Source organism: Ornithodoros turicata, chromosome 3, assembly GCF_037126465.1.
Source record: "Ornithodoros turicata isolate Travis chromosome 3, ASM3712646v1, whole genome shotgun sequence".
Lineage (NCBI taxonomy): Eukaryota > Metazoa > Arthropoda > Arachnida > Ixodida > Argasidae > Ornithodoros > Ornithodoros turicata.
The window spans coordinates 40,460,338-40,474,904 of record NC_088203.1 but is presented as its reverse complement, the minus strand read 5'-3'; the positions used below and the strand labels follow the sequence as shown (position 1 = coordinate 40,474,904).

Genomic DNA, 14,567 nt, shown 5'->3' with positions numbered 1-14,567 from the left:
CCACGGACTTTCACAATTTTTTTTTCACTACTTCGTATGATTGAATTATGAACGTCAGAAAAATATTTCAGCGGAATTCCACGCGGCTTTCACGCGAGGCGGCGCCAAAGTCTGAGGCAGGGCCAAAAAGTAGGGTGCGTTTAATGGTTTCTCCGCAGGGAACTGCTCAAGCTACTTGAGATTTTTCACTTCCAGACTGATCACGAAGCACTGCCCCTTAGTTCTAAGTGAATAAATTCGGATGACAACGTGTATTTAAGGCGCGCCGCAGCCTATAATTGTTGCGTTTTTGTCGCATGCTTGGCATTTTTTCCCTGTTCACTGGAAGCACGCACAAGTATGAAATTTGGTGTCCTGATAGATGTGGACATGGTTAATATGTAGAACAAATTTCATTTCTTCAGTTAAAGGAGCAGGCTGCGAAATATTGCGGACAATACGCAAATTTTCGAAAATTGCCAATATTGGAAGGCATAAAAGGTGAAGTTGCCACCGTGACAGCGACATGCCGTCAACGCCAAAATGAAGCTCAGCCTGTCCACTTCAAAATATTAAAAAATTTCCTGGGTACTTTTTTTTTTATTTTTTTGTAACAATTTTTCGAATATCTGTCCCAGATGCAAGCGGGAGCACGCTCCGCGCGCCCACCCTCTTCAGCTTGTAAGACTTCAAATGCAAATTTCATGCAAATGCAAGACTTCAAATTTTTTTTTTGTCCGAAACGCGCAGATTTTGAGATTGTCTGAGCGTGTGGGTAGAAATTCTTAACGCGACTCGGAAATTGTCTTCCTGTAATAAAACCAGGAAGGGGTAATTTAATTAGGCGCTTTGCTGCTTCCACTGTGCACTGAGCTTCTTGTCCTGTGCAGCATATTCGTTTATTTCATCCACAATGTATTGCACCATGTCAGATGTCATGATCTTCAAAAAGTAGTCTTTTTTCATTGTTTGTGGTTTTGAATGTGTGGGAGTGCTGCCGGTCTGAGCTCGCTGTCCACTTGCATGCTTGCAAATTTCGAAGTATAATCTCCCCACTCATCAGCGATACCTGCGTCACTGCCACTGTAGCTTTGGTCCTCTGTACATACATCAGTTGGCTGGACACCTTGCTCCTGAGAAGTTGAGGCGACAGTAGGATCTGTGGCATCGTCATGATGCAGTGTACTTCGCTCCCCCTCCGGGTCGGTGTCCGAGTTGCCAGGGTCACTTGGGAGCAAGTACCGCAGTTCCAGGGACTCCTGCGCTGTGAGACTTTTTTTGGTCGGCATCCCAAGTGAGGAATTCTGCCAGCGTAAACTATGCAGTGCTTCTTCCACAACATGGTGGCCCATTTCTCCTTGGTTTAAGTACATCGCATCGGCTCAGTGAGTCTTAACGCACGGTCGTCATCACAACTTTGGAAGTCATCAACAGTACGAGCCCTTATGTGCAAAACTGTTCGTTTCAATGCGAGATTATCGGATAAAAATAATTACCGTGATACAAAGACATCCAAAACGTCGCACAGAAACAACAGCCACATTGTTTACAAACGGTTTGGCCGCCGATCACTGGCGCTGCCATCTTTAAGGTCACGTGTGCCTTGACGTTTGCTCTGACGTGCGACCAGGATCTGTCCAGGATGCATTGCGTTCGCCCAGCACGCTTTCCTCTACAGTGCGCAGTGGCATGCGCCAGCAGAGGCATCGTTGTTCACAGGCCGCCACTCTAGCTATGAGAGCCGTCAGTAATGCCATAGATGCAGACCACCTGGTGGACAAATTCCCTATGTGAAAAGCCTATGCTTAGTGACAAAGGGCAGCACTACACAAGGGCAGGTTTAGGAACAAAACGGAGGCATATATATTGTGAAAACGAAACGTCCCTGTGGAGACAGGATATGGCACATAACTGTCATCCGTAGTTACATGGTCCCTTGAATGTCGAGGAGGTCGGCGTTCTCGTTGAGAACCCTTTAACGTTGATACCTCGTGTTGTATTTCAGTTGCTCCGGCTGTTGTTGTTGAAGGGTCTTGCGATGCTGCCTGATTGGCTGTGCTGGCACAAGGCAGTCCTGTTAGGCTGGAGTGCTGATGATGTTAGCAACATCTGCAAAGTATAGTGCCACGTCCACGTAAAATGCTTCAACCATGAGGTGCTCACTACTTGCTGATCACACTTTGATCACACATTGTTCCTGTAATTTTCTGTACAACAATGGTCCCGTGGAGTTTTTTGTTCCGTGATCTGGTACAGGCCCTTGAATTCGGTGCTAACTTCTCTGCTCCATGAAGAACTGGGTCATGACGCTGTACCGAGACCACTTGACTAACCTCAAAATTGTGGTTACGATGTGTTGTGTGGCAACGTCACTTCCTGGGTATTTTTGGTGTTGTGGGCTGCATCTGCCCTATTTTCAACTATCCGAAGGATACGGTCATGCAACATTGTTTGGTTCTGTAGTAGATGCTTTTGCCTGGGAAGCTTGGGAACGTAGCCAAATAGAAAACCAGCCAAAAGGCGAAAACTGGGAGCTTGCATTGCATGATGTGTTTATAGCCAGTGCAACTTCAGTGAGTTTCTTTAGCCACTGATCCGGTTGAGCTTCACATACTTTCCGTAGTGCTGTTACAAGTGTGCCGTTACTGCGCTCAATTAAGCCATTGCTGGCAGCACCTTACGCAACAGAGTATTGAGCTTGCATGTCATGTAGGCGTAAGAACTGCTGATACTGGCAAGATTCAAGTCCCGCTGCATGGACAGCCAAAGCTGTCCTCAGCCATGGCAGCTGGCCTCAGCCATGGACATCTGCATTCCATGGACAGCCAAAGCTGTAGAAGACTGTCTGTAGATGACTCACGGCTAACTTGGTTGACGTTGAAGTTATTGCCGCGGGCACTATGTAACGGGTGGCAAAGTCCATGAGTTTTAAAATGTACTTGTAGTTCGTCATTGGAGGCATGGTGATGTCAAGCACAATGATACTGAACGGGAGATGACTTACACTCATGAAGCACAACTTGCCGACTGATTTGGTAGTAGGGCGGTTGTTCTGTTGGCAAATTTGCCAACGTTGACATTCACAAACTTTGGCCAATGTGTAAGCAGAGTCCATATGACTACTCGCATTATCGATGAGCTCTGGGACTGCCGGACAGACTTCCCTAGGTGTCACAGTAATATTGTGGCCAAACGTTGAACGACGGTACAGAACGTCATTAGTTATGAAAAATTCTTGTTGCAGGCTTGCATCAGCAGTAAGGTTGTGACGAATGTCACAGCATTGGTCGTCCTCGTGCTACATTAGTGACAGTGTGATAGTTGAGGATACAACAGAGTAGGAAAGACGAGAGAGCATGTCGGGGACAGCATTATGATGGCCTGGGCGATGCTCGACACTGAAGTCGAACTAAGTCAAATCGAGTAGTATGGTGTTTAATGGATGAGATGGCTTACTGTACTCTGTAACCACATCTTTGTTATCTCCAGTTTGAGACAGGACCGCACCGATGGAAAGAGCAGAAACATCAGTTGCCCAGTGGTAGGGGCCGTTAGTGTCCAAGCAATGGTGGCGACGTCAGTGCTGTATGGATGGTCTGGAAGGTTCGCATTCAGGGCTGCAGGTGAAGATTCCAGTTCGGACTAGGGTTAGTAGGGGCCAGCCATCTTCGAGAAATCTTGGAAGATCCATCGTCGATAAAAGTTTGCGGCTTGTATCCACGACCACAGTTCCTTTGTTGTAGTGGGCTTAGGTTTCTTGAGTTTGACTTCTTTCTGTAGGTTAGGCTGTTTCCCTGCAAACTTCAGGCTGAAGAATGAGCATCTCCCTCTAAAACGTCGACCATCTGTATTCTGGTAACTTTTTAATTCTAAGAGTTAATTATTTCTGTTAACTAATGCATTAAACCACTAACTGTTTTACTTCCTTTCATGCAACTTCCGTCTCCGGCTCACTTATTGTTTTACCATATTTTCCGGACTATAGGTCGCACCTTTGTATAAGTCGCGTCCCCCAAAAAATCACAATTTAGCGCAGAAAATCGTATATAAGTAGTCGCACCTTTGTATAAGATGCACACGTTTTATTATATACAAGAACTACTAGCTAAAAGCCGTCAAAGGGTTCGTCCTCCGTGTCGCTAATCAGCATTTGGGCAATCTCGGGTGGAAGCTCACACGGCACATCCGCATCATCAGAGTCAGACTCACTTGAGCAGCTGTTGTCCAAGTCGTCATCACATGTGATAAGTCCCGCTTTTCTAAATCCAGCCGTAATTGTATTTACGGAAACTTCGTTCCACGCCTCGCTCACCCACTTTGCTACCTCGCCAAGCGACGCGTCTCTCATGTGTCCCGTCTTCGTGAAACTGTGTTCACCTTCAGTCATCCACGACTCCCACAAACGTCGCAGAATGGCTTTAAAACTTCGATTGACAGATATGTCCAAGGGCTGAAGCATTTTTGTCATCCCTCCAGGGATGATTACGGGAACACAGTTCTTGGACTTGATTTTTCTTTTCACTGCATCAGTGATGTGAGCCCTCATGCTGTCCATCACGAGGAACCCCTTCTTCGCACAGAAAAATCCATCTGGACGCCGGGAAAATCATTTATCGAGCCACACACTCATCATGTCCTCATCCATCCATCCTTTGATGTTCGTCTGGACGACGACCGTGGGTGGAAAGGGATCAGCAGGCATGGTCTTCCTTTTGAATATCAACATTGGCGGTAGAATCGTGCCGTCAGCACAACATGCGAGCACAACCGTGAAACGATTTTTTTTTGTGTCCTGTCGTCTTCACTGTTACGGTCTTTTCACCTCTGTCCATGATGATTCGTCCCATCGGAATGTCAAACGTCAGCAGCACCTCGTCCATGTTGACGATGTGGCTCGCGTCAAAGCCATGGCTGTCAATCTTGTGCTTCACAAACGTCCTGAAGTTTTCGAGCTCTTCCTTGAAGTTCTCTGGCAATTTCTGGCATAATGTCATGCAGGCTCTGATTGCCAACTTGTGCCGCTTCATAAACCGAAAGCACCAAGATGGACCACTAACGAAGCCTTGCGCACCCATCTGCATCGCAAGAGTTTTTGCCTTCAGGCGCACTTGTACTGTGGAAAGTCCCGTACCATCTGCTCATTGCTCCACTATCCACTTTCGCAGTTCCTCCTCCAACTGTGGCCAGCGTGCCTTCTTGCCACAGTCAGCTTTCTTGGTCGACTTCATTGAACGCAGTGCGGTCTCAGCCTTCCGCCAGTCTCGAACCAACTTTTTACTGGCGACGAAGTGCCTTCCGGCAGCCCGGTTGCCATGCTCGACTGCGTAGTCAACAACCGATAACTTAAGCTTCGCATCATAACTCCTTCGGATACCAGCTGGCGCCATGTCGGGAACCTGACTCCGATTGAAGTGAAGGGTGGCGTTTGTTGTTCCCACGTGGCGAACGGGGATGCCGGAAGTGGAAGCCGCTATTACGCGACGGTAGCACGGTGGGATATAGCGCACGCTGTCAATGGCGATGGGAATTCCGGCTTAAAAAAAAAAAGTCGCATATAAGTCACACCACCAAAAACGTAAGAAAAAAGATAAGACTTATACACCGGAAAGTACGGTATATTAACTCACGGCCTTCAGACACTTCCTCTATTCACCCATTCTTGCGTGTGTTGGAGCGGGAGGGCGCCACCTGACTTCTGCTTTACGCCGTGAGGCTTGTTTTACTGCTTGAGTGATTGTTTGTTGCGTGCTGTTTCGAACGGTTAAGGAGCGATTTTCATTCTTGGGGACATGCTGCGTTGTTCCTGGTTGCAGTATGAGGTCAGGTACCAACCTGCTGTCTGAAATAAGAATGTTTTCTTTTCTGCGACACCCACAACAGAGGGCAGTCTGGACTCAGTCGATCAGAAGAGATCACTGGAAGCCGAACAACAACAGCGAAATATGCTCCACTCATTTCATTCGAGGTACGTGTTCTTGCTTGGATCTATAAAGGCGGACAGGCGGATTTCCAAACGTTAGCATGGGCTTCGTATGTGAGGGTTAGCTTCACATTTGTGACTCTCCTGTGTCATAGTCTGCTGATGGCTGAAAAGTCCGACTGAGGCACTGCGGGCGCATTGATACTGTATGTGTGGTGTGCGAACAAAGTAAGCGTGAAATAATAGAAATTTTTATGTGCGTAAATAATAAAATCGTACATTCAGAAACGAAGTCTCGTGCTTGTTTTTCGCAACTGCTGCACCACAGAGAGGCAGATAGTACAGCTTTTTCTCGACCTCCTGGTGAATTAGCCCAGGTACTAAACACACTTTTTTTTTTCTGCATAGGGAAGCCATCTGATGACTCGACACACCCAGGCTATGTTTCATCCCTCTTCTTCAAGAAACAACAGGACCCTGAGCAGAAGCTGTCCTGGTACAGTAGTCTTCAGCAGCGGCATAAGAGGGCGAGAACTGAAATTGCTGCAGAACGTGATGTCCTTGCTGAAACCATGGATGAGTTCAACGAAGACACGGTGTCAGCACAGAACTGTGCTTTAGCAACCAACCAAACCGAACACACAGGCACAGACCCCATGATGTCATCAGAAGAGATAGACAGAATTCTCAAGGAGAACTGCAGTCTCAAAGAACAGGTGGCATCCCTGTCCAGTGAACTACAGACAACAAAAGACCTCATGGAAGGTTACCAAGCCAACAGTAAGGTCTTGAAAGAAGCACTTGACGAGCACACAACTACGAAACAAGTACTGAAAAATGTTCAGGGTATGAAGTTTCACACTGGCATTGTTTCAAAAGATATGTTGTGGGACCCTTTTCCCACGTCTCGGAACCATGCTCGCTCGCCTGGCCAGCCCGGCGAAAAGGAATAGAGCGGATTACCGCGACAAGAAATGTATGTTTATTTTACCTTGATACCAACCGCCTTCCGCTCCAGTTCTCCGAACGCTCACACACCCCATGCGGCCCAATGAAGGAACGTCCCACATGAGTCAATGCATCAATGAGGAAAAGGTTTATTGCATACCTTAGTTCAGAATGCCTCAGGCGACTGCCAGACAACGCAGCTCTCCCTGACGAGCTCGATGCTCCGCTTTTTATCCCATTTTTCCCTCGCCCCCTGCAATGCTATCAGCATATCACAGCAAGCAACGCCCCCTCAGGGCGCGCAACACAAGTTGTGGTTCCCACAATGTTCAATGTCATATTGAACTTTATCTTGTCATTTTGGTGCCCCAACATTGAAACACACCTTGAACCGCAAGAACAGTTCCTCATTGTTCTGATGTGTTTGCATCTTGGTCTGCTGACAGATGACTTGGCATGTTGTTTTGGTGTGTCTCTGTCATGTGCCAGTCCAATTTTTCACTCCTGGCTCAACGTACTTGCGCAAAACCTGGGGAGGCTGAATGTATGGCCATCGAGACGAGCTGTCAGGCGCCACCTGAGAAATGCGTACAGGGATCCAATGTTTGACAATGTTGGACGTGTGGTTGACTGCTCTGAAATTTTTATTCTGAAGCCTGCATCCCTAAAAGCAAGGAGCCAAACCTACTCACAGTATAAACACCACAATGCTGTGAAATTTCTGATGGCAATTTCACCAACAGGAGCAATAACCTTTATCTCTGAAGCCTGGGGAGGGAGAGCATCGCACAAGCAACTGACAGCAGCATCAAAGCTTCTTGAGAAAATAGAAGGGTATGTGGTGCTTGCAGACCGTGGCTTTCGGTGCCATGAGATGTTTGCAGCAAAGGGTGCAAGTGTTCTAATGCTGTCGTTCACAAAAGGAAAAAATCAGCTGTCTGGAGGAGAAGTAACATTGTCGAGGCAGACGTCAAGCATCCGAACACATGTGGAATGGTCGATAAGGCGACTTAAAACATTTCGTATTTTTCAAATGGTTCTGCCAATTTCGTTCATCAAAAGGCCACACACAGTGATATGAGCACCATTGATAAAGTGCTTATTGTTTGTGCCGCACTCTGCAACCTGCAAAATCCCCTCATCTTCCAGGTGTAAACTCTGTGTAAACTCTCCTCACATGAGTGCAACTGGAGGTCAATTGTGGTTTACTTCAAGCCTCCCATGAACATTTGACGCATGAAGTGAGATGCAGCAGTCAGTGCATGGGTAGACATTTAATAGGCATGTGAAACTTCCTCTCAATAAACATATTTAGCTCGTTTAATCTCTGCATTAGTCGAGAATCATTGAGAAATGGTTACAAGAATGAAACCATTTTTATGGAATAACAACGAGTTCCACTGGTGACGAACCTAGCAGTGTGAGGCAACGCACTTTCATAGGCATTGTCCAGCGGTTGGTGATGGATCGCTCAATCCGTACTTGACGTCTGCCTCAATTCGAAAAAGCAAGGCTGCCACGTGGCTACAGCATTCGCCAAGGCTAGAAAACATCAACAACAGTAATTATTTTGTGTGTGGCCGATACGCATGATTTAGCTACTTCTGCAGTATAAGAATGTAAACGAATCCTAGATTGCTAACTTACCCTGCCATACAGGTGCAATGGGCATCGGTAACTCTTCCATCTCTGTGGATTAGGCTCCATGGATAATACATTTTCGATACTGTTTGGCTGGCTTCAACTGTGGCAGATACAAGCACAACACACTGCACACGTGACATACTTTTCCACTTACGAAGAAGTTGTGCCCATCTGTCGTCTTGTAGCACTTGAACTGTTCCTTTGCATAGTAACATAACCCCTCTACAAGATACACGAAAATATTCCCCTCGTCAACAGTCGGCCACAATGTTGCATTTTCACTGAACGCATAGCGGTGTACGTCCATGCTGAGTGGGTCAGGGAATTTTGCTTGCCTTCGAAGCACAATTTCTCTCCGTACTGCTTCTGGGCCAAGGCGTCGAGCTTTTTTCAGTAGTCACTGAACATCACACACGATGTCACAAACTTTTTATGCAAGCGAATTCGAGTCCAGCTGACACGCCCAAACACGGAACACAGAATCGACGATCGAAATCCCGGCAGGAAGAGAGTGGCCAGAAGTCAGGTGGGGGTTGGCCAGTCAGGACCGTCGGCCATTTGTTTGCAAACAGAGAAGGGGTGAATATATACTGGGTGTCTTTTCTTCTATATACATATTTTTCATTCAAAAACTGTAAGGGCTATAGACATCCTGTTTTCACTTCTGTCATCTCTGAGCCGGCTTACGTTCTTGGCAATATGTTGCTCAACCGTCAAATGAGTAATTACCTAAAAATCGCTAATTAACTATTTAGTTGTAAAAGCTACGAAGTTGTCCCAATGAGAACATCTGTTCCTTTTGGTCACCTGATATCGTAGCCGTTTTCAGAACTAAAATCTGTTTGGTAGATTGTCCGCAAAAAATTTGTGAAGGAACACCTTTTTTTTTCTCTTTATTTTGTTCATTGCGCATCTTTGGAGATGCGTCTTCCCTTTACCCACAATGTGAGACTGGCTTATTAGCAAACACATTATTGAGTAGATTGTTGAAAGATGTGAGCTGGAAGAGGGCAACATGGGGGTAGAAAAACATGGTTTTGCGTTGTTCTTTTCCATCCATTTCAGCCAAAACACAGTCTCCAAGCAGGCTTGTGAGACAGCGGGAAAACTACCCCACAAGCGGCACGCTCCCGCCTAAATCGGGACAGTCCCTCACATGTACTATAAGCTTGGATATCGTCAGGGTATTCAGTGTTGCTATCGTTCCCGTACTCCTTTGCTTCTATTATCAGGCGGTGGACCAGGAGAATGTTCATCTCAATGAACCTACTCCATGTGGATGGTGATGCCCCGTTCTTGTCTTGTGCAGCTCATTCCAGGCGTAAGCACAATATTAGTGTTACGTACAAAGACGCAACTATTCACTTCTGGTGGTTCAATATATATGGCAGAAACGTCTTCCTCGTCGTTGTCGAGGAGGTCAGCTATTTCTTGCAGCGTTAACCTTAGGAAAAGACAATTCCACTCAATTTGAAGTGTCACTGAACGAAACCGCAGTGTCGAGGCCTAGCGCGGCCATACGGTAATGTAGAAAGGAGCGCCAGTGCTACCTCCCTAAATGTTTTTACTTGTGCTTTATATTGCACATGCAGTACGAGAAAGCCTTGCCCCTTTTTGTCAACCAACTTGCAAGGATAGCGAACACATTACGAGGCAAGAAACTACACTTACCCGCTTGAGCGTGTCGTGCCGCGCGATCTCGAACAACAGCTGAACTTTCCAGCATGCCCCAATGCTTTGCTTGCGCCACCAGGAAGGTGGCGCCACGTCAGTGAGCTGAAGTGAGCCCTTTCTCACAAATGTACAGAGAGCCCTTTCTCACAGAGAGGCAAATGCACATGGAATAATAAACGTGACCAAATGGACACGCTGGGACTTAATGGGTTAAAAGCATACGACCTCACGAATCTCTCATGGCACACGAGTGAGCAAAATAAGCTTGTTTCAAAGCAGCTTTGTGGCAGTGTAGTCGGAGGATGTTTTCACGGTGAGTGAAGGAAGCGATAAGATCCGGGAATTTCTCTTCCGTCTTGCACACATGACTGAAGCACTCTTCAGAGGGAACAGCCATATAGCCAAACAGCTCATATGGCACATCGTGGTACCTGAGCGGGGACATGAACTGGTGAGTGCCGATGGACACATCATTAGCAGCTGGCTTTAAGAATCACTCACACACAGTCACCTGATTTTGTTGTCACGAAATCTTTGACACCACAGCCAGCAAGGTAATATGGCTCATTCCAGTCCATGATGTTGGCACTTTCACCTGTCACCTGAGCTGATTCGGTGGCCTGTGCGGCAGTAGAGTTCAGCGGCAGGTCTGCACAGTCACGGGCATTATTGTTGGCCAACTCGACAAGTATATAGGAGTTGTCTTCTTGACAATTCCCTTGCTTAGAGAGCATTAGCAGCTTTGAGACCCACATGTGCCTCAGGCTTGCTGAGAGTTGGAAAACAGTTTGGTTTTCATTACACCCATGTTGTTGCCTTATCATGCCAAAGAAGTTTTCATGTTTGTCCTGCTGAAGCCTTCTTGTCATTAAATAACGAAATTTGAAGTTTTCATGACGGTCCTTCCAAAGGTCTAGGATTGCTTTAAATGTTATCTCAAGCCCTTGCACGGTATGTAGCAGTTTCGGCCTATGAAACTTCCAGCTCAACACCTAGGACAATCAAGAAGGAATCCTCGAGGAAGGCAAGGTGTTCAGAATTTTCTTAGATGGCATATCTCAGTTTGTTGCCAACTTTTCGCATGGACAAGCTGTTAACACAATCAGATAGTTTGTTCATCTTCTCGCTGAACTCTGCTGTTTGCTTTCTTGATGGTGGCAACTCATTGATGGTATTAACACTAGAAGCGCAAGGGACACTGTTCCGCTCATGACTTCTGCTGCTCAGCTCAGATTCATGTCTGCAAATAGATATTTGTAAACATGCTTGTCAATCAGTTTGGGAGCCAGTTTTGCACGTAGGGGATGGTAACTTTACTAGAGGGTCTCAATGTATGACCACTGAATTATGTCATTCCCGACCGTCAGCTCATGTGCACGGAGGTTATTGGGAGTGCCTTTCAGGTATGATGTGTCAAACGCAAAGTAAGTAGTGTGATCATTCAGACGAAAGTATGGTCCTTGCTGTGTGACACCAAGGAGAGCTGTGAGGATGGGTTGTTGGCACGTTGATCGCACACGACTACCTTGAGGAAAACATCTATTTTCTACAGGTGTTCAACGGCTGCCTCCAAGAGGCTCTACATCGTGCGAGCAGGCATGACAGTTTGGGATACGACATATGCTACGGGCTGAAACCATGCCTTTGATATGCCAAAGAGCGGAAACACTAAGGCGTGTCCTTTTGTGTAGTCCTTTCCACGCCATCATCTTCAAAGCCCTGGATAACATCGTGCTTGACGTCGTATTGGAGAAGTTGACTCAAACACATCTCGTCAAACATTAGACAGCATGTCTGATCCCATCTGCTCCAATTTTCTGTGGCATTTTTTATGGACTGCATCACCCCGGGTATGATACCGGTCTTCATGTTGATATCAGAAATCCATCGCCTGATAGACTGTGCAGCTGGCAACCTCAAGACGCGAGCAAGAAATCTCTATGCCCTGGGGCCATGAAAACAAAGCTGGACTGTAAACTGCTTCATTTCATCTGGCCACCTTGTACCATTCTTCTTGCATTTGTGAACTTAGGAGGATGTATACTTCAGGATCGACAAGTTTTTTTAGAGCCTTTAGTATATCTTGCATCGTCACCTCCTTTTTCTTGTGCTGCACTTTGAGGGCGTTTAGAGTTTTCCGATATTTCTTTACCTTCTTTTGGAGCAACGCAATACGTCCTTGAACCTTGAACCTGTGACTTGCCTGACCCTTTGCGTGTTCACATCTATCAGAGACAGGAGAGTCTATTTGTCCCTCTTGTTGTCGAGGCGTAGATCCTTCGTGGTTACGTCGATGAGTGGAAGTATCCACGTCCTTCCACAATGCCACCGTGCTGGTACTTGCCGCACCCTATCTTGCGTTCTTGAACTTCAACTGTGTGACAGTTTGAATTGTGGCAAAAGAGTCGGTGCAAACTTCTCTGCAGTAACTGTTCCAATCGGCAACAGTAGCTCTTGATAGAGTGGAGTACGGGGGCATTGATGCCTATTCGAGGGATTGGTCGAAGGTCATTTTCTTTGCGAAACAGTACCATAGTGTTAGCACTTGTTCGGGCAGTAGTCTGATATTTTCAAACCACGTGCCAGTGCTATCTGTCTGACTGAATTTGAAATGGTCTTTCTGGTGATTGGGTCATCTAGTCCGAGAGCGTAAGCCGTGCCGCGGTCAGTCCTTTTGCTCGTTTTATAATCTCGTTTTCTTTTCTGTCTGGCGTTGAGGGTGTTCTGTTTCCGGATAATGTACTGGGTTGGAAATTCTTGAATGTCGACGTGTCCTGTTTCTCCCAGCACTAGGAAGCTCCCATGGGCCTCCACTTCGTCCTCTTTCTGTAAGGATTTTATGTACTTCCAGAAGTAGTCTCAGACTTTCCTTCCGCTTTTTTACTCTGTGTCTTCCATCTTTCTGTTGTAGGTATTAATTTTTCTGGCGACAACGGACGACGGGATTGACGTCGATCCCGTCGTATGAATGTGTGTATGAGTGAGCGAAGAATGTAAGAGTGAAAGGATGAGTGAGAGAGAGTGGCTGGTTTGTCCCTTCAGATGACGCACCCTTGGAAGTCGCTGAGGAGGTGTGTTAGCTTAGCTCAATTGGTAGAGCCCAGGACTGTAATTCAGAAGATGTGGGTTCTAGTCCTACAGCTGGCGAGTGGCGACTATCCTTGAGTTTCGAGTCACTAAACAAGCTTTGCTTCAGAGTATCAACACTGAGGTCCAAGGGAGAGCAGGAGCGCCATCTTGTTTCCGCACCACACCGGTACTAGTACTACAGTGGCTTCTAGCCACTGTACTAGTACCATCCCCAGTTGAGGATACAAGAATACTAACATAATGCTCCCTGTGGGATAGATAATTGTGTATGGTTGTTGTACGATAATCCATGTATTGTCCACCAGAGCGTCCAGAAGATGTCAAGGTGAGCTCAAGGCCGTCAACTGCTGCTAGTACAGGAAAAGAACATTTCACCCGCGCACGATAGATGGCATCGTGCGCTGTAGGCGTGGGCAGTGTGGCGCCGAAACAAGGTGGCACATGCTCGCTCTTGGAACTCAGTGTCGATACACTGAAGCGTACAGTAAACCCTCGTTATATCGAAGTCGACGGGACCGCAAAAAAATTCGATATAAGCGGTATTCCGATAAAAGTGGAGACACTTCAAAAACAGTAAATCCAGGCCCAGGAAAACGTGAAAATGCGATGTCATCGCGACAATATTTTATTGACGTGCAAAAAACGCAGCCCCACTGCGGGTGAGGAGATGTTCTTCGAGTTTCCGCAGGCACGTCATCAGTTCATTATCACCGCCACTGCATTCTACCTTGTTGCGAATCAGACGCAAAATATTCCGTGTTTCCGCCGCCGTAGGTATTTCACGGAGTTCTCTTGACTCGTCGTCCGAAGTTCCATCGTCGACGTCCCGACGACTGACGATAATATCCACAATTTCGGCGTCCGTCACAGGACTGACAACAGGAACGTTTGCGTCCGCCAACGCGCAGGTACGTATCAAAATCATCTTGCACTTCTTGTCCTACAAGATCGTGCACTCTTCTGTACAGGCTCTGACTCCTCATCGTCTTGAAAGTCAACTTCTTCAACTGACTAAGCCGCAATACGTGCACGACAAATTCCTTTTTAAACTTTTCCGCGGAGCCATCGTGCGTAAAAGACCAACACGTCGCAAATGAACCACGCAAAACAAAACCATCCACGGGAGAACGGTGAGTCATCTCACGTGCTAGGGCCACATGACCGGTCCCTCTCTCTCCCCTTTCTCCCACCCATGTCAAAGAACCGTCCTCGTGCGTCCTACTTTCCCACTCTTCGCTGTACGGAAGGAAAAGAGGTTGCATGAGTGATTGTGTTTGGAGAAAATAAAGAAAAGAAGGGTAAGGCGGCTTTC

At 46.8% G+C, this 14,567-nt stretch overlaps 1 protein-coding gene across 2 annotated transcripts in view; it reads left to right on the top strand.

Annotated features, from left to right (window-relative positions):
- LOC135388430 (uncharacterized) overlaps window positions 1-9,179 on the top strand; it is a 40,084-nt gene extending 30,905 nt beyond the window's left edge. For both annotated transcript variants that reach the window (XR_010421374.1, XM_064617992.1), the window contains 2 exons: window positions 5,860-5,944; window positions 6,308-9,179. Coding sequence is in view for 1 of the 2 variants with exons in the window: in XM_064617992.1 (XP_064474062.1) it covers window positions 5,860-5,944; window positions 6,308-6,852 (630 nt within the window). In the remaining variant the exon portion in view is untranslated. The remainder of the gene's footprint in view (window positions 1-5,859; window positions 5,945-6,307) is intronic.
- The last annotated feature ends 5,388 nt before the right edge of the window (window positions 9,180-14,567 follow it).